Source organism: Pimephales promelas, chromosome 17 (assembly GCF_988280905.1).
Source record: "Pimephales promelas chromosome 17, fPimPro1.hap1.1, whole genome shotgun sequence".
Lineage (NCBI taxonomy): Eukaryota > Metazoa > Chordata > Actinopteri > Cypriniformes > Leuciscidae > Pimephales > Pimephales promelas.
Window position 1 is genome coordinate 14223132 of NC_142785.1, and position 27595 is coordinate 14250726.

Below are 27595 nucleotides of genomic sequence, written 5' to 3' on the forward strand. Positions count from 1 at the left end.
GAGTTACTCATCCAGTTCCAGTTATATATCCAACGCAATGTTGTCACAAAATATATATTTGCCAGAATGACCAGATTTATTCAATGAAACAAACATAATTGAGCAATGCATAGGCAACACACAATACAAAATAATACATTGGTGCCTCATATGTCCCCGATTAACGGGTCAGAGCCATAGAGAGTATAAGAAGGTCAGAGCTATTGAAGTTAACGGCAGTCTTCCATCCGCTTCCGCGAAATATGATCTCATTAAATATTTTTCCTTTAATCTGCGTCATTTCCCCACCATTTTTATCAATAACATGAAAAATAAATACAGTAAACAATCGATGACTGCTATAAAATAATACTGAACCTGACGAAGAGGAAAAAGGTGCCCGCAAGCAACATCCCAGTTTAGGATCTTCCACGTTTACACATCCGAACTCCTCCTACAAGAGCCTACAACAACTCGCTGTCGAGCCCTCACAAGGCTCACTCACAGCCTACACTTTCCCTAAAATGCTACAGAGGATTGTTTTGAGTTTATTGCTGGCTACGTGGTTCTACGTGGACTGTAATCCAGGGCCGATCGATGATATTGCAGTTGATCGATATTTCATTCCCGATGCGTGCGTCAGAGAAGTGAAGTCCGGAGATTTCGTACGTTATCACTATAACGGCACTTTTACTGACGGAAAACGGTTTGACTCTAGGTGAGATGATTCAGCCAAGTGTTACTGAGTGATGTTCATTCTCTGCATCTTGCACATTGTAATTTAACTTTTACTTTTTCCTTTTATCATTAACTATGCATTGGGTTTGGTTTTCAATGTACCACGATTGCACGATCCACGATTGGACATGCACCATTGTGTTTTTTTTTTTTTTTTTTTTTTTTGTAATATTGTAAAAGTAGGCTACTTTCTTCTACTTTCTCTTTTGTAGTATTATGGAAATACTAGGTTTGTTAAAGATGGTTTACTGAAGTCTATTTAGTTAAAACTCTGTCTCAGACACTTGTGAGCTTCATTCATAGGCTACAGCTTAAATCATGGTGTATATCATACGTGGACAAAAAAAAAAAAAAAAAAACTTGGTTTTGGGCCTCCTCAGCCTCATGCATCTTTTCAAACTTAAATACAACTGGGCCTACTCCAATTATAAATTCCTGGATTTAATGCATGATAGACACTGAGAGGTACATTGTCAAAAGAGCTATTTAAATAAAACAGGTTGTGTCAACACGCTTGTGTAAATACCCTTGATTGGTATTTCGTGATTTATAAAGTGTGTGTCTATGTGCTTTATGAGAATACATATAAAGTAAGGTGATTTTCTCTTTTACTGCAGCTATGATAAGGGGGCTGCATTCTTTGGACAGGTGGGCCATAAGTGGCGGATTGCTGGTGTGGACAAGGGCATTCTGGGTATGTGTGTGAATGAGCGTCGCAGGATCACTGTACCCCCCCACCTGACCTACAGTAGCCAAGCAGCAGGTAATCTACCCAATAACACCCTTCACATTGATAAAATGTACACTAGTTCATTTCCTGAAATTGTAAAGCAGCCCAAAACACTACTTGGACACTAGGCGTGTAACGATACCCTCATGTCACTATTCGATACATATCACAAAATTGAACTCGCAATACGATATTATTGCGATACTCCAAGACACATGGTAAAAGGTTAACAAAAAATGTACTGTTGATTAAAATGCTAACTTTGATATTACATTGTGGGTTTAAATGAATAGGCTTAGACTTGGTGCTTATAACCCAATGACAATAGATACACCAGAATAACAATATTCATGATTCTGAAGCTGAAAATACAGAATTGTTTTAGACGAATATGCTTGCACTCTTTTACTGTCTAGATATATTTATAATAATTTTGGCCACTTTTTATTGGACCCACAAATATTCCCCATTGCGTTATTATACATTATAATCAACATTATCTATACTAGTTTAATGTAGTACTTACACTAAAACAATGAAAAAGTAGAATTTTTTTCTCATATATAAATTTTTATTTTGGGGGAACTATCCACGATGCGTATTGTTACATTTTTGCATTGCGATATTTTGTGGCACGATATATTGTTATACCCCGATTGGACACACAAGTCTTGCACACAGCCTAACAAATGTTTGGAACTGGGCATTAGATATAAAAAGAAAGTGTGTTCAAGCAAATGTTGCTGAAACTCCTGTATTTTCACTTCTTTCTTCTTTTTGTGAAACGTTTATTAAAATAATTGACATTTGGTTAAAGTACCCCCTGAGATTTTAACTCGTATATTCATAATAACTTAATATTTCAATAATTTTGTGACGCATTTGCAAAAAAACCCCCACAAAAAACAGATAAAATGTTTAATCTTTTATTTATTTATTTATTTTTTTTTACTTTATTACTGGTCATCTTTTAGGTGTTATAGTGTATGCAGTATGTATATACACTATAATTACATTATGTATATACATCTAAGTGTATTTACACATTACATTACATTCACACATTCACAGTGTTTTAGGAACCAAGGAATCAAATGTAACAACATTTAATATTATGTTTTAGCTCCAATTACCAAATGAATACAGAGACATAGTACTGTTGTAAATTACAATTGTACTGTAAAATATTATTTTAAAATGTGATCATTATAACATTAATTGAATTTTACACACTACATGTCACAAAACAAACTTTTATGTCTTAAATTTTTTACTTTAAAAATGTCAAAGCCTTGAGCTTTATTTAATCCTTTTATTAAGGCGGGATACCACTAAAACTCTGTAAACTGCCCACAAAAAGATTGGAAATTAAGCATATGTGTAAATAAAGTGAACCTAGCTAGCATATATTGTATTCCCAAATATATGTTAAACTCGCACATGCAGAGAATTTGCTGTATTTACAGTGAACAGAGAAGCTCCCAGATGCTGTTATTATAACTAATTATTAGTTTTTATCAACTCACAAACCCCCGTTCAGAAAGTTATGAACCACTAGCATTTGCGATCTCTGAAATATGTGTTCCTTCTGTGGTGTTTTAGGTGGTACAGTGCCGCCGGACACAACATTAGTGTTTGATCTGGTTCTACTAGACATCTTTAACAGGGCAGACCAGGTTCAGACCAAAGTCATCAGGACGCCTAAAGACTGCAAGCGCTCAGTCATGAGGACTGACTTTGTGCGTTTTCACTTTAATGCGTCATTGCTGGATGGCACCGCGTTTGACTCCAGGTTAGTGCTACTTTATGTCACAGACTAGTTACCTCAAATAATATTGATTGTTTTCAAACAAGTTTCCTGAACGCTCCTGTCCCGAACTGCCACTCTTCACTGAGCGATGTTTTGTTAGTACAACCCCCAGCTAACAGGGAACGTTCTTAGAAATCTCTCAAGGTTCTAGTAACAAAAGTTAATGTGGTAATTAGTAAGGTTCTCAAAAATTTAGTACAAAAACATTATTTATACATTGTTCATGGAATGATTTGCCCTACATTTTTAAAATGTTACTACATGTTTCAGAATGTTTAGAGAACATTCAAATGTCACGTTCCCTTTATGTTTCCCTAGTGTTTGCATAACTAAGCAAAAAAACATTTAAAACATTTTAAAACTGAAAAAAACTGATAGTTTTGATTATTTAGAGAACATCTAGAAATAATGTTAATAGGAACATTAGCAAAACGTTCTTAGAACATTTTTTGTTCGCTGGATAGAGCCACAGAGTATCCCTTTAAGGTCCAACATGTTCATTATTTCATATGCGTTTTTTCTAGGGCTGTCAAACGATTAATCGCAATTAATCGCATCCAAAATAAAAGTTTGTGTTCACATAATATATATGGGTGCACTGTGTATAATTATTTTGTATATATATAAATACACACACATGCATGTATATTTAAGAAAAAAATATTAAATAAATATAAATATTTTATATATAAATAATATTTTTTCTTAAATATACATGCATGTGTGTGTATATATATATATATATATATATATATACACACAAAATAATTATACACAGTGTACCCATATATATTATGTAAACACAAACTTTTTGGATGCGATTAATCATGATTAATCATTTGACAGCCCTAATATAATATAAATCATATATAAATCTATATAGAGTATACACATGAAAATATTTCTTAAATATATACAAGCATGTGTGTGTGTGTGTGTGTATATATATATATAATATATATCTATAAAATAATTATATAAAATAATTATACACGGTGCACCCACATATATTATGTGAACACAAACATTTATTTTGGTTGCGATTAATCGTTTGACAGCCCTGGTTTTTCGTATTCGTCTCTCAGAATTGTCAAAACACCTCTCAAAATACTTGCTACGAAAAACGCAGAAAATCAAACCCGATCAGAATTTTTTATGATGAGTTAAAGTTTCACAGGCGTGATTAAACGTGATTGGCACAACGTGAGGTCGTATTTATTATTGACATGCGAGAAATTCGGACTAGGTACATTGGACTAGGTGTGCAAGAACCTTTACACTTTTCTTGCAAATCACCTCATATATGGCTTAGCAGTAGTGGTCTTTGTACATTAAACTGGCATAAGACAATGTATTTTAACATTTAGAAACTAAAGTATCTATAGTGGACACACGTCATACATCAGATGTATCCTGTGTGAACTGTTGCACAGATGTATGTAGTTATATGAGCATCTTGCAGCTACAAGCGTTCCCAGACGCAGGATTCAGTGGTTGGAGAAGGTTTGCTCATAAAAGGCTTGGACGAAGGATTACTGGGCATGTGTGTGGGAGAAATACGACACTTCATCATCCCCCCATTTCTGGCATTTGGAGAAAAAGGTTATGGTAAGCAAGCAAACCATTTACATGTGTATATAGACCTTATGCACCAGAGAAACGTGGGCGCCGTCATCTTTAGAACATTGTCTTTGAACTTCCGGTTCTGTATATTTCTATGGCATTGCTGTCGAGGAGTAATTAGCTGGTGAAGTGGATTTACTTATTGTAGAGTTAACTAAAGTTATCATGAGCATTGTAATGTTTATCATAAGCATTCTAAAGCAGATGTCTAAACAAATGTCGAACAGGAATTTTTTTTACGAGCAGTTCATTCATACCTATGCAAGATCGCTGTGGAAATACAGACCGGAAGTCAAAAGACAACGAGCGCAAGGCTGAAAAGGGGCGGGGCTACATAAGGTCTATAAAGAACATCCTATTCCTTATCAATTATAGGGAGTTTCATTAAAATCTTGGAAATGGTTCCATTCTTTAATGTTGGACTTTTCACACTAATTGTGTCACTGTTTTATCTTGTTCCATGTTTCACACTGTTCATGCCTTATTTGAGTTATTCCTGGGTAATGAGGTTTCCAGATATCACACGGCACATTCGTAAACCCTGGGTTCTTATTCGTTTATCAACAAAATGGATAACATTACAAAAAAAAAATATGATTACAAAGCGCAACCTGTTTTAGTAACCCCGTTTACACGAGAACGCTCGTGGGTGAAAACGTAAAAGTATTTTTTTGGATGTGCCTTTCGTTTACATGGCGACGGCGTTTTTGGGGCTTAAAAACGCAAAAAAGTGAAACCACCCTCCTGAGTGGAAATCTTCACCGCCGCTGTTAAGGCAAAAATTCAATAAACAGACATCACTTCGTAAGAGACACTCTGAGTCAAATTATTAAAGGAAAAGGTTTATTATTCTTGCAAGAACAATAAGGCTCAATCACCAACACAGATCACTGCGAAGTGGAGTGACGCCCAGAACACAGGCCGGGGTGAAGACTAAATAGCCCTCCCCAAGGTTATTTACTGCAAGCCGAGCCTTCTCTGTAAATTTCCACAAAGTTATAGGATTCATGATGCCAGGTTAGATTTACTAACCCCCTCAACCCCTCCCAGTCTAAGATGACCCCTGACCCGGCCGGTCCTCTGGTGCCTAGCTCCACTCTTGATAAGGGAGAACAATTAATACATGTGAGATTAAAATTTCCACAACAATTCCCCCCTGTTTATCATTAGGTTACCCATAATCATAATAATAAACAAAGACAAATTTTAAGCCCAACATCACATTTATACCCTTCAATTGATTTTCGCATAAATGATCACTCTGCTTAAACATCTGTTGAAAAAAGAGTATTTGTAAAAGAAGAAAGCTTAAGGCTGTTTTTGCGGAGTAAAGCTCCATTAATTGTCTAGCAAGCAAGTAAAGCATTTTATTTGAAGCCGGGCTAAATGAATAATCACTGTTATTGCACTCCTGATAAAAATCAGACCCTCAGTCACTCCAAATATATAAGAAATAGGTTATAGATTAGCAAGAAAAACAACCAACAAAACCCCATAATTGTTCCAATATGATATTAAAATACACCAAAATGCAGCAGTCCTATATCGCTACAATTGGCAGTACCGTCTGGATTATCCAGTACACCCATCCTCCCCACATAGACATGAACCACCCAACCCATGCCCCATTAGTATGTTCAGGCTCCTTTACCACCTGTCTCATGTGTTCAATCCACCAGTTATGTTGTCACTATAGTCTGCAATGTTAAAACAAGACTTCTAATTCAATTTAGTAAGCCCTATTGAATGCCGTTTAACAAATCTTACCAGATAAGACTTGTAATTTTATCCTTTCCTGTAACCAAATTAGTTGTTCAAAATGAACTCTAATATCTCTAGTACAGACACATCGATCAATACATTTCCTATATTTGCACCAATCAAATCAATACTTAGTTTGATTCAACAGATTCTCCTGTTAAACTTAAACCATCAGTTAGCAGGTGGTTCCTCCAGGTGTGTTGATCATCTCGTTCGCCCCATGGACGTTCCATGTTCACCAGGGTGACACTTTGCGTGCCGTCGCAATGGTCTTCCCACGTCGGGAGGGAGGCTGTTACTAGCACTAGCCTTTGACCCCTCACTTTATGCTCTATTGGATGGTTGAGGCCTGCTGGTGTTGTCTTAAGGTGAGAGGCTTGGACCCAGTTGTCACATTCTCTGATCCTTTCAAGGTTTCCCTTAATTCACGACCGCACCCCCACTGGAGTGAACCATTTCTTGCCTGCTTTCACCTGCGAACAGAGACCTTAACTATTCTTGTTAGTGACAACATCTATTAACCCATCTGCTTGTCTGGCCGGTCTTCCCCTTTTAATGTGACCTGTGGAATCAATAACCTGAAACATTATCACTGGATCTTAATATCATTCAGAGTCCTTTTTCCTCTGGGAAACATTCAACTCATATTGCTCATGTCCTCAGCATAACGTTTACATTTGAAACAGAATCAGTTCTGTTTGCTGCAATCCATCCTGAGATTCTGTAAAAGGAAAATCTTAGTTATGCGCTGCGCAGGTGTGACATCGTTCCACCACACTAATAACCCATGCCAGGGTAGTTAGCCAAATTCATCCATAGCCATTATTTTATTAGACATATTCTGCTCATGTCTTAAAAGTCTGCATGATCTGTAGAGAAAACAAATGTCGAGGTTATTTTCAGATACACGTAGTTTCCTTTGTCTGTTGTGCTGCCATGGCCTTCGCTGCTGCCTCTGCCCTGGCGTCTCCTGTTAAACAGTCCTGAAATTGTGTTATCAGCGTGTGCAGCCCACTTATAGACAGCAATATTGCCCCTCCTGTGCAATGGCTTTCAGCAAATTTGAACCCCTCAGTAAACCCATATTTGGCAATTGTTACCATCCCCCTTTTGATGCATGACCTAGCTCATGCATCAATTCAAATTAATCTAATTCTCCAATCAACACTAACCCAAACATCATCCTTCAACCAATTTTCGCCCAGACATCTTTCTCTGCCTCTGAAACAAAAATATTACTTAAAGGCCCAATCTCACCTTCTTATCGAAGTTTTTTTGAAGGGCAACGGCCCTGAGTCTCACAGCGAATCCTGCTTTTCAGGCCTGTTGTTTGGTCTCTCAAGTCAGTTATCTACAAACATTTCCAAAGTCATCAATTGTTTCTATCAGGTCAGGTCGTGCTGTACAGACTTAGTCTATGTCAGTCAAACATGTCCCCCTCAGTTCATAATTGTTAAGGACTCTCTTAATAATTCGATATTAACTTAGCCATTTTTCTTTGTTGTTGCCGTCAAATCTACACCCTTTTCGTTGATCTCAACCCCTGACAGACCCGACAGACGTCCGTCAACAAATTCACAATTCCAATTTACAACTACATCATGAATGACAAAACTATTACTGCTAGACAGAGCTTGATGACCAATCAACTTAAAGCTCGTCAGAATTTTCCTTTAAAGTTTGTCATTTGCCTTGGCCCATCTGTGATGATAAAACTCACAAAAGCATAAAATGCTTTCACTATTAAACACACACACACACACACTCATACCTGACTATGAACTGCATATTTTCATATTCAAATCTTTCGAATAAGATTTTAAACTTTACATTTTCTTGTAACCTTTACCTAATTTTACATGGTTTCTGAACCATCTTTCAAAGCATGTCTGTTCATTATTCATTCGAATTTAACAAGGTCAGCTGGTTGTTTTGGTTCATTATCATTATTTTGCTTTAGCAGGCCAATAACAGAAAGACAGACACAGTTACCATCCCTTCCTCCACTCAAGTCTCTCTCACTATAACAAAATAACCTTTTTATCAGCCTTCTAAGACTGTAACCTTTAGACAACATTTAAATTCATTACAATATCCTTTGACCATTCACCTTTGTTATCTAGACTCTTCTTAAATCTACAAAAGCTGTCTTCATCTTTAGTCACCACCATGTCTAACGACCTTCAGGAGTCAAAACTATGATAGACATATTCTAAATCTACACTATAATTTTCCTTGCCCATAAGGTAACTGACATCCAAAGGTTTTGTTACTGTCTCCACAACAACTAATGGGAATCACTTCATGGCCCTGACTGAACCCTGAAAGCCCAATTCCTCTTAGCTCTTTTCTATAATCTCCATTAGGGTTTGGTCCCCTGGCATACATGGAGCTTGTCACAATGAGAAACAAGCCATACAGTGAATGCGGTTTCTGGTGAGTGGGATAGAGGGACTTACGTTCCTGGGGCAGACTGCCGTGACTCCTCACAGCTCCATCCCCCCTAACGATACAGGATGCTGTTGGCCTCGCAGACACCCGTCCACTCTCATACCCAACCTCACATAAACACCTCCATCAGGAGATGCCCAGTGTCTGCGTGATCCCCCTGCCTTAGGTTGCCTCCTATTTGGCCAAAGAAGGTCTTACCCGTCATCGAGATGACCACTCGTGCACACATGGTAACCGCCATTTTCTCAAAACCGTTTTCTTCAACAAAATCTGTTGTTTCTGGAGCTTAGGAAAAATATTCAAGAGTCACCAGGGCCATTCGGATTGCCTAATAGTTGTAACTTGTAACACAGGGAGACAGGTTAATAACAACAGTATTCAATCACTTAAATCCATTAACCATCTTAAAAGCAGCAACTAGCTACTCAGTGGATTTAGATCACAACCGTACATTCAGTGCACTTCATCTGTAGGCGGAGCCATCGTCCCCGCCCCCGTTTCATGGTGGGGACTAAGATTTTCAGACAAATAAGTTATTGGTTCACAAACAACCTAGTCAAAGATGTATCTTCGTTTCGTCTATTATTATTTTAATGACTTCTTGAAAGTCCTTCAGTTTTGCTTTTAAAACATTTAAAATACATCTCTGTGTCTATGATCTTCAACTGAAACACTGTGTTTTAATACAAATAGCTTATTATCACTAATGACACAGGCTCAGATAACATCTGTAGCTGACATTGAATGAGAGAGAGACTGTGAGGTATTCAGGACTGGTACTGCGCGCTCATAAACTTCTAACATCAAACTTTATATTCTATTCCAGCTTAAGGCATCTTTGCCAGAAATTACATACGGTTTCAAATAAACATTATTTACATTTGTCTTTTGCCCACATCAGGGAATTAGGCATTACTAATTTCCTCTCAGATTGAGTCTCTGTTTCATTACAGCCCAAAACAAACTTATCTTTTTGAAAGCTAAACATCGGCTTCTAGTTCTTTCATGGTCAACTTCTCAAGTTGTTTGTTTAATCAGAATTCAATTCTCATTTCTCAATCTCAATTTTAATCGTCAAGTTCTCAACCATTGCTTAATATTCGACTTAAGTTTTCTCTTGGAGTTTATCAATCTCCAATTAGGATTCACACTAACTTTGACGAGGCAAGCACTCTCTGCTTGTGATACTTTTGCAGTTATTGTAAATCATCTGTGCGATTAGTCTCTCTATATCATCTAAAACCTTTTTACAATGTTTAATTAAAACACAATCATCCTTTTAGTTACTTTGATATATTTTGCAACTTACATTTGTTGGAGTCATTCATTTTACATCAAACTGTAGGCCTATTCATCAATTCACTTTTAAAAATTACTATTGTAGATCCTTTCTTTAAAAGGATTCACTTTAAAACTTCAATCTTTTGACCTTGTTTTTATCTTTCATTTCTCAGACAAAAAATTGTAATGTCGTCATTTAAACACGGATCTACTTCCAAACCCACATTAATACCAGAAATGTGTTGTCTGTTATCACATTTTAAAACACATTCTCTGTGGGCATTTACAGTTACGTGTTAAATGATCCTCCTGACCACAATTAAAACACTCTCTATCCGCTCCAACTTACTGCACACACTTGAAGCAGTGTGTGACCCATTCAGGAATGCACACAGAGCCACTGATAAGCAGTTCTCTGTATTCTTTTACAGTCCACCAGTGGCGGATTTAATCACAATAGCCCAATCATAATCTTCTTCATTATTATTGACAGAACATTAATTTTCATAAGCCGCATCGAAATGCTCAAAATATTCTAAGTTGTTTTCACAAAGTTTCTTGACTACTTTGGTCACACTTGTCCTGGAAAATTATCCCTGACCCAAAATTATCAAAATTTTATAAAACAGTAGCTTATTTCAATGTCAATCATCCTTACTGATTTCCAGAATCTTTGGACATAGCTGTCTTAACATTTTTACATTCATGATGAACGCAGCCACAACAGCCTGTTTGCTTTTCGCTGCCCTGTTCCACTGATTTCTTCACTAGCCTACCTTTAGCCTGGTAGCGCTCAGTGTTCCCTCACTGGGAAAATCATGATACTTTATCAATTTTCTATATCCACACATTTCTTACCATAATGTTTTCTCATTTGACCAAAACACCGGTCTATCATATCTGGCAAGCTTGCTCTGAGATTTCCCCATACTGGCTGTTTCTATTTCCCCAGTGGATTTTCCCTCCGACGCGTCTAATAATCTGTCGGACGTCTCCAACAGATCCGATCTCTTAACCCAAGATCGGTCAAGGTGCACTACCAGCGCTTTATCTACTGGAAATCTTTTGACCCGCTGCACGATCTCAATTACCCCACAGATTAAAGTCCACCTGAAATCTCTTGACCTGCTTTCAGCTCTCAAGTGATTTTGGACCGTAATCTGAGCGAAATCTCTGATCTGACAAATGTCAATTAATTTCAGATTTACGAAAACTCAGTGTTCATATGAAATTTCTTGACCTGACAACAGGTCTCAATTAATCTTGGACTACTCTCTTATTCGCAATTTACGAAAACTCAGTGTCCATGTGAAATCTCTTGACCTGCCAACAGGTCTCAATTAATTTTGGACTACTCTCTTATTCGCAACCACCGAAATAGACCCCAGCCAGTACAGTTCCTCTCAATTATATACCCAATATAAAATGAATTTAGCTGTGTCTTACCAGGATGTCTTTTCTCTGTGCCTCGGGTTCTTTTTGATTCCAGTGGAGCCTCTCCTGGGCCTGATAGCGGTCGGCCCCTCTCTCTCAAGCTTACGAGGTAGAGCTGGAACTGCTCAGTCCAGGTGGCCAAACACCGTCCGCTCTCAGGTCCAGAAGGCACTTCCAAGGAATCCCATTCTTCTGACACCAATTGTTAAGGCAAAAATTCAATAAACAGACATCACTTCGTAAGAGACACTCTGAGTCAAATTATTAAAGGAAAAGGTTTATTATTCTTGCAAGAACAATAAGGCTCAATCACCAACACAGATCACTGCGAAGTGGAGTGACGCCCAGAACACAGGCCGGGGTGAAGACTAAATAGCCCTCCCCAAGGTTATTTACTGCAAGCCGAGCCTTCTCTGTAAATTTCCACAAAGTTATAGGATTCATGATGCCAGGTTAGATTTACTAACCCCCTCAACCCCTCCCAGTCTAAGATGACCCCTGACCCGGCCGGTCCTCTGGTGCCTAGCTCCACTCTTGATAAGGGAGAACAATTAATACATGTGAGATTAAAATTTCCACAACACCGCGTTCCCGTGTAAAGGGTAAAAACGCAAGAGTCTGCTTGACTTTGAAGGTCGTACGCAGGCGCGCACCGCGCAGACTTCGTGTTGTTGTGTGGCAGTGCTTTACATCGCCACCTAGCCGACTGGAGTTCATACTGTACTACATTAAATTTCACACACTTTTGCGTCACCATATGCACGCGGATTTCCCACCCAAAACGCTCGTCTAAACGAAGAATAAAAAGGGATAATGCAACGGCACTTTTGCGTTTTCTCTTCAGAATCATTTCCGTGTAAACATAGCCTCAGGCCCCCGTCCACACTACTGCGTTTTCGTTTAAAAACTGAGTACTTTTGAGGGCAGAACTCTCCGGAGGGCGTTTGAGGCTATGTTTACACGGAAACGATCTGAAGAGAAAATGCAAAAGTGGCGTTGCGTTTTCACTTTTTATTCTGCGTCTAGACGAGCGTAATGGTTGGGAAATTATGCACTCCAAGCAGCTAGGTGGCAATGTGAAGCACTGCCACACAATAACACCAAGTCCGCGCACCTGCGTACAACCATCAATGCGCCATCTCTGATCAGTAATACTATGTGAGAATTTTGTACAACTGCAGAAAAGACTCTTGTATGTTAATTAGAGCTGCTAGGGCAACTTGAAGGTCCGACATATGGAAATAATCAAACATGTTGGTCGTTATTTTCCTGTACATGGGCATGCCTGTGACGTAAATGCGTACGTGACGAGAGCCAACGTGAGCAGATTTGCGTTTTTGCCATTTAGACGGGACCTCGACGTTAGTGCTTTTTTAAGATTTCCACTCTGGAGGGTGGTTTCACTTTTTTTGCGTTTTCAAGCCCCAAAAACGCCGTCGCCGTGTAAACGAAAGGCACATCCGGAAAAACATTTTTACGTTTTCACCCGGAATCTTTCTTGTGTAAACAGGGCCTTAGTGAAGACGGGACAAAACTGTGAGGCTCACGCTCGGCTCTATGATTGGGTGTCATCAGTCGTGACGTGTCCTTCCCTGATTCGTCAGTCACCGTTTACACCAGCACGCGCATACCCAGTGTTGGTGAATGGTCACGTGATCCGCATTTTCAGTCGTATCATATTCATTTTAATTCTCCGTTTTTAAAAGAAAACGCAGTAGTGTGGACGGGGCCTCAGTCAGAGGATTTTAAATGATATTTTTAACCGATTTAGAACACATTTTGATTGACTACTGCACACTGAGGTACAAATATAAATAGTATCTAACTTTATTTTTACTTGGTGTAAATAGTATTTATCAATATTGTACTTGGTGTAAATAGCCCCTGCCTTTTATGTCTGGATCTCAAACCAGATAAAATGGGTTCCACACAATTGTTTTCAGTTCTGCACACGACTAGAAATTGAAATCCAAACAACTTCATTTCACCGACTTTTTGACTGGGAAACTCAAATAGATAAAGAAACTGAATTTTCCCAGGGGGATTTAAATAATCATGAAGAAATAAATAGTTTAAACTGTTTTAAGCACTATAAAAAACAAGTGCCGGTCAGATGGACCCACAACACAACATGATGAGGGTTCAACAACTTCTCTTTCTGACTTTCTTTCCCTTTCTTTAATCCTTGCGTCTCTCTCTTTCCCTCAGGCACAGAGGTCCCTTCTCATGCATCAGTAGTGTATCACATTCTCCTGGAAGACCTCCACAACCCTAAAGATGACATCATTGTGGAGTTCAAGAAGGCGCCTGAAACATGTACACGCAAATCTGTTGCAGGCGACTACATCCGCTACCACTACAATGCCTCCTTCCTCAACGGCATCACGTTTGACTCCAGGTTTATTTCCTGACTTTTTTTTTTTCAAATTTAATTTGCTTCCATGTTGTTGGTTTTGCAGTAGATGTAGATTCTGATGTATTACCTCTAATATCACAGTTATCAGCACAACAAGACGTACAACACGTACATTGGACTGGGCTACATGATCGCAGGCATAGATAAAGGCTTGCAGGGTGTGTGTACAGGAGAGAGGAGAAGAATCATCTTGCCGCCTCACCTTGCGTATGGCCAGCAGGGGGCAGGTTAGATGATCTTAATGCATTTAAAGGACTAGTTTGCCAATGAAAGTGTGCCTTAAAGGTGCAGAAGTTTGGTGCTAATTTAAAGTTTTAAATATTAATATCAATTTAAAAAAAAATAAAAATGTGTGTGTGAAGACAGTGGTGTACACCAGGGTTTGAAATTTCCTTTTCATTAATGGCCAATATTAGTTTTTTTTTCACGTTTGTGAGGGCAATTTTTAGAATTAAATGTAACTGCTATCTTTTATGTAAAATCCTTCAAATTACAATTTGCAATTACTTCAGAACTGTTTAATCAATCAGAATACTAGTTACCAATTAAGTTTTATCAATCAAAGGCAGCATACATGTATTCATGCTATTCGATAATATAAATACCTTACAAAAACTAACTAAAAAAACAAACATTTCAGGTATGGTTGCCGTATTATGACAAAAATGATTGTCAATTATTGCTCTATTATAATAATGATTTTTAATGTAGATTAAAATAATACATTCAAACTTTTGGCCAATGAGCATGTCATATTCTGTCCATACAGTGAAAAAAAGCTATGTTCTGTCTATGAATTAGTTCATTGCATTTTACTTAGAAAATCAATTATAGTTAAATGTGAACTTGTGAATCAAAGAAGCTGCAAAATGAATCGTTTGTTGACATCATTCATTTTCACTTGAATTGTGATTGTATTAGCTGTGAAAGATTTAGTTTAATTGTGTGGGTACTCCCCAGTGGCGTATGCTCTATATGCAGCGCAAAATGTCGCTGCATACCACTCTGATGCTGGGTAGTTGCGCCCCTGGTACTCCCCCTTCATTATCTTGAATTTGGGGAGAGTTTTTGTTAATTTTGGTGGCCACCAATAATTTCTGTGCCTGGTATACACCCACATAAGATGAAGACTGTATAATTTTATATAAAATGTGTTATAATGTATAGTGTGGGTCCTCTCCATAAATGTATTCGCCATTTTGACGTGGCCCACTGTTTCATTAAAGGTTTGGAGAGAATCCTCACACTCATTGGATGCCACTTTTGTAGATACAGTAGAATCAGCACCTCTACGTCCAAAGAAACAGAAAAGGTCTAAAGCCAAAAAGACGGACAAAGACTAAAACATAAAAAAACAGAAGCGCTAGAATCGTGTGCTTGTGTACGTTTCAAAATATATATATATTATATATATATATGAAGAGTTCAGATGCAAAAGCCTCTAAATGCCATTTGAAATTTTCTTCTTTAATGATGATTTTTATCAAACTTGTATATTCAAGTTCTTGAATAACAATTAATAGGTAATTATCATTGCCATTTAAGTGAAATCACTGAACTTAAATACACAAGCTTGATAAAAATGATCATTCTAGAAGAAAATTTCAAATGGCACTTAGAGGCTTTTGCATCTGAACTCTTCATATATATATCATTAAACCACCAGAGTGCAGGATCCGCCTCAATAATGCAACAGCAACCGTACTGCGTCAGAACCAAGCATGCCGCACAAGCCCTCAAAACTGAAGCCAGAACGTCTCGATCGCCCCCCTGTGACCGGTCCTAGTATAGCTCATAACCCCCGCCTCCCCATGTTATTCAATGGGACGCGAGACCAACTAAACAATTCAATTACACTTCACATATCCTTTTTCCGCAGATAGTTTCTGTCATTTACTGTAGTTTAAATCATGTTGATGTAATTTCAAGTGTTCGTTTTTAAAATAAATTTGTTTTTAGTTAGTTATGTGATGATAAAAACGGTGCTCTGACATCATGATTGACAGCGGTGATTGACAGGTGCTCTGTGCTAGGTAGTCACTGAAGCACCAGCGGACTTTTTTTTAATAATGTTGATTATGTGGTTAGTAGTTGTATTTACCTTATTTTAACGAGGTTCTGCAATCAGCGGACATCATAGAGACAGAGGCCACTTAATGAAAGTGCGGGGCGTGTGCTTGCGTTTGATTCAGCGAGAATGAGGGCGCGGCCTTGATTTCCCGGCTTTACTTCCTGCTCACGACTGCGCATGACTGGTCCCGAAACACGCAAGTGCGCAGACTCAAGTTCAAGATGTCAGCGTCATATCGAGACACTGGCGGCTTCAGTTCTCTCCGATGGAAAAGAGCGAAGGGGCGTCGTCCATATTTTTTTACAGTCTATGGTCAGAACACCCATCTCACACACCACCTTATTGGTGGAGAAGAAACCGAGGGATGAAGCCAGTTTGTAGATGTAGGGATGTTTGATCAGGCTGTAGGCGACTAGGCGAGAGCTGCAGAGTGAAGATGGATACTGGTAATTCCTGTTTGCTTTCAAAATGTGAACATGCAGTAAGTGAAGCTCTGTTTTGCCCAGGTAAGGACATCCCAGGTTCGGCCGTGTTGGTCTTTGACATCCATGTGATAGACTTCCACAATGTCAAAGATCCTGTGCAGGTGGAGGTCATGAATAAATCTGCAGGGTGTAACGAAACCAGTGAGGTGAATGACTTCATTCAGTACCACTACAACTGCTCACTGCTGGACGGCACATTGCTCTTTACATCGTGAGTTCTTGAACTATCTTCAATATTTATTCAATGATTCATGTGAAGTGAATTCATAAAAACACAATGTGCTAATGGTTTTGTGATTTGTTTGTTGCTCTTCTGTCATTGTAGGAGGGACTACGAGGCCCCTCAGGATGTCCTGCTTGGAGGGGGTAAAATAATTGATGGCCTGGATGAGGCCCTTAGGAACATGTGTGTGGGAGAGAGACGGACGGTTCTAGTGCCGCCACACCTTGGACATGGAGAGAAAGGAGGTGTGTCTTATCTTGTGTGTCTAAAGCCCCTTTGGTTGATTCACACTGCCAGTGATTTTCCCGAGAATCTGTGAGTGCGTTCACACACATTCCGGGATGTCGTCAGGATGTGTAACGTACGCTTCGAACAATCTCAGCTTCAGCGTGGATAGTAATCCTTGGTCTCTACTTCATTACAAACATTTTTTCATTCTTTCTTTGTTGATGACGAACACAAACTTTCTTCTTAGAGCAATAGAGTTGCACGATGACTACGTCATTGCGATGGCACGTGCGTCATCACTACTAGAGTTCTCAACGGGTCAGGTCGGCCTGACAAACCGGGTCGAAAATATAAGCAAATTACTCGGGTCGGGTCGGACCTCGGGCTTAATCTTTTCTGCCCAGTAAAAAAACAAACAAATTATTAGTCATCGCTGCTGTTCGCCGTAAAGAAAATCTGGCTGCTGCGTGAAAAGTGCATCGCGGGTGGCTGGCCGAGAGGAGAACACACCTCAGTCTGTCCACTGTGGACGCACTACTCTTCCTCCACGATGCCTATAAGCATATGATTATGTTTGTAGGCTAGGCCTATTTTGTTTCAAAACTCGTAGCCTGCCCGCTGGTTGGCTGTTTGAGTTCTTTTTATATATTATTGTGTGAAGATTTTTATTTAAACAGGCATGGCGTTAGCAACTTTCCTTTGAAAATAGTTGTCAACACTGCACTTGCGCGCATTTCAGACAATGGAAAAAGCAAAGAAAACGGTCGGAAGATTAGGAAAAGGTCGGAAGATTAGGAAAAGGAAAAGAGAATCTGACCGCGTTTACACTGCCGCCGGCGAGAGCGTCAAAGTGACCGGAAGTCATTCATTTTCAATGAGAGCCGATTGGTTGCCGCCGAAACCGCATCATTGCTTATTACCATAAAGTTTAACTGATTTCAACTCTCAAGCCACCATGTGCTGTGACACCCCAGAAAGCAATAGTGTCAGCCTTGATCCGGCCCACATCTGGACCATGTGGAATCCACGTGTATCAGATGTGGGTCAAATCTGGGCCAACACCATGTTGCTGTCTGGGACTGAAACATTGTAAAAGTCAGTGTTGACGTGCTCAGTGATAAAGGAGCTAAATTGAATCTGTATGTAATAAGGTTAAATACTTAATACTAATATTAATGGGAACACCATGTGCTGATGAGTAAATGACATATAACAACTTAACTTGATAAACTTGAGAAGGGTGTATAGGAAAGAGAAGGACGTCCCATCAGAGATGTAGGATAATATCCTTGTTGAGACTTGTTGGTTGCAAGTGAGCTTGCACACTGTATAGATATAATGCACTGCAAAAACTCAAAATCTTGCCAAGTATATTTTTCTAATTTCTAGTCAAAATATCTCAGCTCACTTAATATAAGACAAAATTACCTAAAGACCAAGATTTAAGTAAGATACAGGAGCTTGTTTTTAGACAGTGCATCTTGAAAATCTTGTTAAGTGAAACTGTCTTAAAAATATCTTGTTTTGAGTCATATCTCAGATGAAACAAGCTTTTTTGACATTTTGACAGTTTTTTAAGCTGCTGTGTTATTTGTAAAAGATGAATCGTCTTGTTTCAAGAAACAGACTTAACTTGAATTGAGACAAACCTGCTTCATTGAAAACTGCAGGCCAACATGCCCAACTCACAACAACTCACAATGACATGACAGCAAAAAAAAAACAAACAAACAAAAAACGTAATTTATTTACGTATAAACAACTTTACCAACATACAAATTTATATGTATTCCTATTTAACTTATGCATATTAAAATCGTGGTTTTGACTCTATTGCATTCAATTGTCTTATCAATTAAATTTTCAGTCTCATTTATTAATAGTTTAACGTTACTCATAAATAATAACATTTCGTTCTGTTCGTGCCTTTTGCTGCAAACTCGCTTTGAAGCATTAGCCTACATGGTGTTTAACAATAATATACTTTAAAACCTTCCCATATGGAAAAGGTTTGCTAAAAACTCCTGTGATTTGTATATGTTCCAACAGAATATTGTAAGGGACATATGCAAAAACCACATATATAAATTGCATAATATTAATGTATTTTTAATCATATTATGTAATATGTGTTCTACAAACAACTAAAGCAATATAGATTTTCATGAAGTAAAAACAAAAAAAATGCAAATTTAATATGAATTTCCAGCATGGATGTGTATAAACAGAGGACAAGATAAGAACCAGCATGAGGGAAGTACAGCCTACTGATTGATTTATTTACTGCACTGAGTCGAGGGGCCTATGCCTGTATCAGTCATGGTTACATACTGTATAATCTGTCTTAGATTAAAAACACAACATTTAAACTACACACACGCAAGCGCACATTTTAATTACAAAATTATTTTTATTAGAATGTGTTCTACAAGATGCAGTTCCATATTTCACATATCAATAGTTTTCATTTTATATCCTGCATCGATTTCATTTTCATTTGTGACAATTTCTCTAAACTTTATCACAGTACTACTATGGTACAACCTACAAACAAAAAACTTTCCTAAATGTTGAAGTGTTGAAGTCTTTATTAACTAAACTGAATATAATTTACTCAATAGTTTGAGTTGAACATACCGAAATAAATGACTAAAACTCCAACAATTAATTTTGTCTGAAATTTACAGTTATATTTAAGTTTTTCACTAAAATAGGCTAATTTAGTTTTTGACTAACCAATTATTAATTTAAAATACACTTAGCTAATATTTGTGAAATTTCCATCTCAATATTTGAGACTGGATAATTAAACTGATCTGTCTCAAGAACCACAAATATTTCTAAAATAAAATCAATATTATTATTTAACACGCATAAGAAATTAATTAAGTTTACTCAATTAAAATGTATTTTACTGTCTATGATTACAACAACGCACCCCTCCCCACCCTCTGACGTGACGACAACTCAACGGTTGAACTTGAGTGAGCGCTGTTTGAACTTGCGGTTGCGCGCTGTTTGAACTCTCCCAGTCCAGAAAAGAACAGATCTCTTCTCCTCTTCTCTTCTCATCGGCGCAGAATTGGAGCATTTCCACCTGACATTAAGGTTTGTTTGTTTTATTTTATCTGTATAATCATTAATATGCTTTAAATAATTTTATTTAATGAAAAAAGAACATACAGAGACGCAATGTTACTCAACGAGTGTCGACTTGCGCCTGCCTTTTCGCGTGATTGTAAGGCCTTGCATACAAAAAAAACACACGACTTTATTCTTAAAGATAATGGATATAACTAATTTGGATGATAAAATGTCCTTAGAACTGTGCACTGGTTGTTTATTGGCAGGTTATGGAGTCAGTCGCGTCGCAGCATTTTTCGGCTGTGAGTGACGCAGGACGGCGGTCTAAATTTAGAAGTTTCCCCGCAGAGGCGAGTCCATCTCCGGCATGGGAACCAGCGCTGACCCGGTGAATACTGGATAACAGACCGGTTATTACACTTGAATTACTTTAATGTTTAGGCCTAAATGTTTAATTTTTACATCGAAAATGTTTCTTACATGAGTTTAGATGTAGTCAATATTGTACAACTTATGTGTTAAAAATAGAATAAAATATGTTTGCTGTAATGTTAGGATATTAATTGACAATAAAGGCCGTGTCATGTAGTTATGCTGGTGGTTGTATGGAATATTTTACAAAGGTTTAGAGGAAATAAAAAAAGTTAATGTTACTGCCATATAAACACAGTTTATATTACTCATAATTATTTGTTTTTAAATGTTTCCCCCCAATTATTTCTACTCAAGTTTATTTGTTAATGTACCAAATGCAGTTACTCAGATCTATTTAATTTGTTTTACTAACATTTACTCAGTTAATACAGTGTAAGTAATTGCTTTCACTGCTTAAAAATTTAATCAATATTCTAAGTTTAAAAAGGTTAGTAAATCATATTAAATGTTTTTAGAGTGCATCAACACCAGAGTTCATGTCACATACTAAAACATATTCGAGCCAATTTTAATCACTGTTCTAGAAACATATTTGATTCAACTTTGTTCATTTGCAATAATATGTTGTTGTTTTTTTATGAATTTTTTTCTTCTGCTGAACAAGAAGAAAGATATTTATTTGGTACCGGTTTTGACATTTTCTCACTAAATAAATTATTGCGATTTAAACATGTAACGTTATGTTTGTTGTTTTTATTTATAATTGTAACGTTAGTTACATAGTTTTAAGAAATGGGTTAGGGTAGGATTAGTGGGTCAAACTATATTTTAATGCTTTATTGTTAATAAAACTGCCATTGCCCTACACATTATGTTCATTACGTTTTATCCTTTTAAAGGGATTGTTCACTTTGAAATTAATTTTTGATTTGTTTTCGCTTACCTCAAGGGCATCCAAGATGTAGGTGTCTTTGTTTCCACAGTATTTTCAACTTTGACATTATTTGGTCGAACCTGTGTTGTCTGTCAGTCATATAATGCAGGTTTAGGGGGTCCACCTCAAAGAGCATGCACAGAGAAGTCAAAATTAAACATGATTTAATGACTCTTGAATGTAAGTACACACTGATGGCCAAAGACACGAAATGAGCGGAGGGGGTGGGAAAACGAACAGTATTTATATAGTTTTTACCTCTTGTAAACAGCCATGTCGAACTGATCTGAATCAGATGTTGCTGACGCGCGAGAGATCACTTCTGGCGTAATGTTGGACACGGTTCGGTTCAGTTTGACATCTGATTCAGATCAGTTTGACATGGCTGTGAACAAGAGGTAAAAACTATATAAATACTGTTTGTTTTCTCACACAAAACGCTCGTTTCGTGTCTTAGGCCATCAATGTGTACTTACATTTACGAGTCATTAAATCATGTTTAATTTGGACTTCTCTGTGCATGCTCTTTGACGTGGACCCCCATACCTGCATTATATGACTGACAGACAACAACGGTTTGACCGAAAAATGTCAAAATTGAAACTACTGTGGAAAAGAAGACACCTACATCTTGGATGCCCTTGAGGTAAGCTAAAACATCAAAAATTAATTTCAAAGTGAACTATCCCTTTAATATTGTCTATAAAATCGGTATGTTTAGGTGTGGGAGTAGGGTAAAGAGATTTTTCATTTATAATCTATAAAATATTCTACTATGTTTTTATATTGCAGCTCCATAAATACTTTTACCGTTTTGTGCAGTCCTCTGGGAATTTTTGCGGTTTAAAAAATTAAATAAAAAAGGTTAAATGTAAGTCTATTTTTCACTTTTTCTGTCTAGTAAACAGTAGTTAATGTCTTAAATCTAGTAGGTAAAATGTCTTGAATCTAGAACCATGTCACTTTTGTTGAGCTTACAAGAAGGTATACACTTGAGATGATTACAGTATGGTAAATTATGGCTTATTATGGCAAAAGAGGACTGCCTAATATGAGTCAGGAATGCTAACTTCAAGGCATTTTGTCTCAAAATGCCAGTTTCCAATCTTATTTCAAGTTGGTGGTGACTTGTATCTAGAAGAGTGTAACAATTATAGAACTAAAAATTAGTTAAATACACTTGAAACAAAGAGGATGACAAAAGAAAATGCTACTTTTGAGGGGAAAATGCTATTTTTGAGCATGACAAGCTTATTATGAGACACAAAACATCACAATACTAGTAAAATATAGCTAAAAATGAGTTTTCCCTGCTAATTTCAAGATCACTCATATCTTTTAAGGCTTAAATATAATGTCTTATTTCAAGAAATCTTACCAAGAGAATTTTCACTTGTTCCATTGGCAGATTTTTTTGCTTATTACAAGCAAAAATATCTTGTATTAATTTTTTTTTGCTTATTTTTGGAGGGGCATTTTTTCCAGTGTGTTTGTAGGCTAAAGAGGACAACCTGCCCCCTATTATTAAGCTATCTTCTAAAAGTCTTTTATTCGCTGCTGATGTAGCTGTACCTATCCCAAAGGAGTGCCCGGTGTAGTCATGAGGAGAAATGTCACAGATCTTTAATACTTTAATTGGTGTTGACTGAAGCACTGTTGAGTCATGGAGAGAGTGAGAAAAAGTGGAGTCACCTGAGGTCTGAGATTGACATTTAAGATTTTTAATCATTAAAGAAAGGAGTGTGCACTTTGTTAATGATGATTAAGTGGCTGTGTGCCAATTCAATAGTTTTAGAATGTTTAAGAAAAAGGGAAGATAAGCTAGAAGAGAAGGAATATCGGTGAACACTACAACTCGAGAAGTGAAGATCGCAAGAAGGCTAAGAGGAAAACTGCCTTCAAGAGGGAGGAGAATAACCTTCTCTGCTCTGAGAACAGAGATCTTCCTATGTTAAATGTCCAAAGTTATTGGAAGCTGTTTATCGGGACGAGATCAAGATTTCCTAAAACTTGTGTGAAGAAGAGGCTGAGTTAGTCTGAGTGCATCTGACAGAAAACTGGATCATCTCCACCAATTTGTGGATTGAGAAAAATTTCATGAAACCCACATTAAAAGCAGAAAGTGGAAAAAGTGCAGAACTAGAACTACAGTGTGTGTGTGTGTGTGACAGCAAGAGAATAATGAACACTGAGTTAATGAATTCTTGTCGAATGAAACATCATTGCCCTGTTCTCTTGTTTTCCCAGCTGGTATTGTGCCTGGGAGTGCAGTGCTACGGTTCGAACTGGAGCTGGTGTCTCTGCAGAAGGGAGTTCCTGAAGGATACCTGTTCGTTTGGCTCGAAGACAGTCCGGTTCAACTCTTTGAGGCTCTTGACATCAACCAGGACCAAAAGGTCCCTTTAGAGGAGGTCAGTTCACGGATCCTGTAGGGCCCTGTGAAATCCATTTGAGTTTTTCACAGATTCTGATTTTTCTTTCCTTCATGTTTCTGGAATCTGTTTAATCCGCCTATTTCCTAATAAGCCTACTGCGTTTTACATTATGGAAGGCACTTCCAGTCTGTGGAAGTTCCACTCAAAAAGACAAGGAAATCATAAGGTTGTGCTACAAATAATCCTCATCCATCAGTTTGACTGAATGAGCTTTTAAATGTCCTTCATGTTCTATTTTCAGACATCAGGAGAATCATGTAATCTATTTTAACATCGTAAAAGTATCTTTTTAATGTTTCTTTTCCAAATCCTCACATCTCTTTTAGGGATGGGCAACGATTAATTAATCGCATTCCAAAATAAAAGTTTGTGTTTACATAATATATGTTTGTGTAGTGTGTATAATTAATTTGTATATATAAATACCCACACATGCATGTATATATTTAAGAAATATGTGCATGTATATATTTTATATATATTTATTCACAATTAATATTATATATAAAATATTTGATATATTAATAACAAATTTTTCTTAAATAAATACATGCATGTGTGTGTATTTATATATACAAATTAATTATACACATTACACACACATATATTATGTAAACACAAACTTTTATTTTGGATGCGATTAATCGCGATTCATCGTTGCCCATCCTCACATCTCTTTGCAGGTTTGTTTTTACACAAATGTTTTAAAATGTTATTGTCTCCCCTTTTCACTTCTGATCCCTATTGTGGTGTTTACTGTAATGTTTCTAAAGCGGGTAAATACTATTGTCTGTCAAAATGACAGAAATCATTTTGAAATATTAAGTTACTCCCATAAATTGGTCAAAGTATCATGGGGTATTGAAATTTTAGCCATCATAAATGTCTAATTAACTGAAATCATAAAACAATTTATTAAAAGGATAACAAGGCCCTTTCAATTTTATTTTTCTCAAATTCTGGTTTTTGTTTTATTTATTTTTAATGGTTACAAACATTTAAATAATCAAAACGCATTTCTAATCAATTGAATTTATAACACTTTTAACAATTATTATTTATTTTTAGAATAATAAAGCCCTATTAAATATTTGAGTTTCAGAAATTTAGTTTGTTTTATTTTTTTATGTAAATTTATCATCATAAACAGTGGAAATCAAATGAAGGCATAAATATGATTTTATAATTATTATTGTTACTTTGACAGTTCCATTCTACTGTACAGTAGTAGGCAAATATATTTCTGTCACAATTTCTTCAAGTTAAAATGAACTTTTATTTTGAAGAGTTATTAAGACCTTTGATTTTTACATTCTAATACTAAACTCACTGACTTGACTAGTTACTGTAAGTATCGTCACAGTGCTAGATTTGAGACTTGTCTCTTGCACTACTAAATTAGCATTATCTTTACTATTGCTGACATGCTGTATTTACCTCTTGGTTCTGTTTTCTTTTGTTCTTTGCACTTAAATGCTACTTTTATAAAGTGTCAATGAGTATTTGTTAGGAAAGCAATGATATAATTTTAAATGTCAGTTTCCTACCATGTCTCTCCACAGTTTTCACAGTTCATCAAACAGCAGGTATCAGAAGGGAAAGGCCGTCTGAAACCATCTCAAGATGCGGACAGTGTCATCAATGACATGTTCAAGAACCAGGACAGGAACGCTGATGGGATGATCACTCTGGATGAACTCAAACTAAAATCAGATGAAGATGCAGAGAAAGCACGTCACGAAGAACTGTGAAACATACACAAACACATGTGAATGTACAGTACATGCATTCAGACAGAGAACAAAGGAACAGACTCATAATCCTGAGGCTGAAAACCAGACCAACAAGCTTTTCAGTATTAAAAGTGTACATTTCATTGTTACATTTTTTATATACTTTTAGATAAAAAAAAAAAAAAAATCAGATCTCTAAATGCATTTGTGCCATTGAATAAAAGTTCCAAACTAAAGTGTTGGCAAACAATTTGTTTTGAGAAAAAAAAAAAGATATTCAAGTGAACTATTTTTGTTTAATTTTTGGACTGAAAATGAGTGTTTACTTTTAGTTTTTATGGTCTTCTTAAAGAAATTATACTTTGCTAAGTGAATACCTAAATAGGGAAAGAAATAGTAAGTAATAAACTACAAGTATGGTGTTAGGTTCATTTAAAGAAAGTAAATTGCAGTGTAAAAACTAATAAACTAGTAGTTTACTGAGAGTATACTTAGTGTACTTTCAAAAACTAAAAAGTGGGCTAGTATAAAGCTAACCGTACCTATTTCCCTTGTGGTATAGTTCACAGTATGGTTGCAAAACAACATAAACACTTGGATGTAAATTAATTGTGTACTCAAAAGTTAACAAAAAAGACAAAACTTTTAAAAACGAAAATGTGTTTAAAGTGTACTATTTCAGTACTTATTGAGTCTAAATTGGTCTACAATTTAGAGCCAATAAGTAATGAAATAGTACACTTACAAGTATACTAGTACAATGTTTTTACAGTACTTTCTACATGAAGTATACTTGGTAAATATAATTGGAGTTTATTTGAAGTTTATTTTTTAAGGGTTCTTCATGCATGATGGATTTGTTCATTCTTCCTATTATAATGCTCTTCTGTGATGGATACTTTTCCAGCTATAAATATTTTCAGTGGGAGATTGTAATGTTTTAAGCCTATAAGTAGACATTCAAATTTTTTGACACCTTGCTGGATGTAGTGTTGTTTAATATGGTACCATTCTGCCTTATCTTTGATTTGGTTTCTACTGGACTTTCTGTATATAGTTTTGTGTCCTCTGTTCGCCAAATATTAAATATTTAAATGAAAAACACACTTAAATGCCAAATGGTCTGCTCAGTATTCTTATGTGACATTTCTGCGACATAATCTGGGCATTAATGAGTTAATGCGAAACGCACTGTGGTGAGGAAAAACTACCTAAGATGTTTAGATAGGGGGAAAGTTCCAGCAGGACATACTGATATTGTATTTCACCAAAACACGTCGTCACGACACGTTTTCACAGACAGGTCTTAGATTAAGCCAGTAGAAGTTAAAGGGATACTCCGCTTTTTTTTTTAAATCGGCTCATTTTACAACTCACCCAGAGTTAAACAGTTGGGTTTTACCGTTTTCGAATCCATCCAGCCGATTTTCTGATATTTATAAGAATATCAGTTACAAGACAGTTTCTGGTCTCATTGACTTCCATAGTAAAATGAGCCTATTTCCAAAAAAAGTGGAGTATCCCTTTAAATTATGATTTTTAAGTATCTTTTACTAAAAAAAAAAAACAGTGGTGTGCAAAAAATGGCAATGAGATATTTCAGTGCAACTTGCTTTCAGTAAAAACAGGTCAAACATGAATTTTAGTGTGAGACTAGGCATAAACCTTGTCTGTGAAACTAACAAATGGTCTTCTAACTCAAACCATTTGGCTCTAATAATTAACTTTCTATTGCAAACGTTGTGACATTACTATAGGGTGATGGATTAGTATCACAAAATCAAAAATATCTGTTTGACTTTCC

General features: G+C 36.7%; 1 protein-coding gene and 1 long non-coding RNA gene across 2 annotated transcripts; both read left to right on the plus strand.

Annotated features, from left to right (window-relative positions):
• The first annotated feature begins 484 nt into the window (after positions 1 to 484).
• fkbp10b (FKBP prolyl isomerase 10b) lies at positions 485 to 26899 on the plus strand. Its single transcript, XM_039685487.2, has 10 exons — positions 485 to 697; positions 1335 to 1480; positions 3050 to 3239; positions 4720 to 4865; positions 14016 to 14205; positions 14305 to 14450; positions 16801 to 16990; positions 17105 to 17247; positions 23871 to 24034; positions 25621 to 26899. Exons 1-10 carry the CDS (start codon positions 504 to 506, stop codon positions 25807 to 25809), a joined length of 1698 nt encoding a protein of 565 aa, XP_039541421.1. The 5' UTR covers positions 485 to 503; the 3' UTR covers positions 25810 to 26899.
• Positions 17649 to 21425, plus strand: LOC120479100 (uncharacterized). The gene is made up of 2 exons (XR_005622815.2): positions 17649 to 20338; positions 20581 to 21425. It is a non-coding gene; the product is annotated as an uncharacterized LOC120479100 (long non-coding RNA).
• Positions 26900 to 27595: the final 696 nt, after the last annotated feature.

Excerpts from the sequence above, each read along its gene's own strand:
- fkbp10b (XM_039685487.2), top strand. The coding sequence starts at position 504 with ATGCTACAGAGGATTGTTTTGAGTTTATTGCTGGCTACGTGGTTCTAC. Across the intron at positions 14,451-16,800 it reads GTATGGCCAGCAGGGGGCAG|GTAAGGACATCCCAGGTTCG; the intron begins GTTAGATGATCT and ends TGTTTTGCCCAG. Across the intron at positions 24,035-25,620 it reads AAAAGGTCCCTTTAGAGGAG|TTTTCACAGTTCATCAAACA; the intron begins GTCAGTTCACGG and ends GTCTCTCCACAG.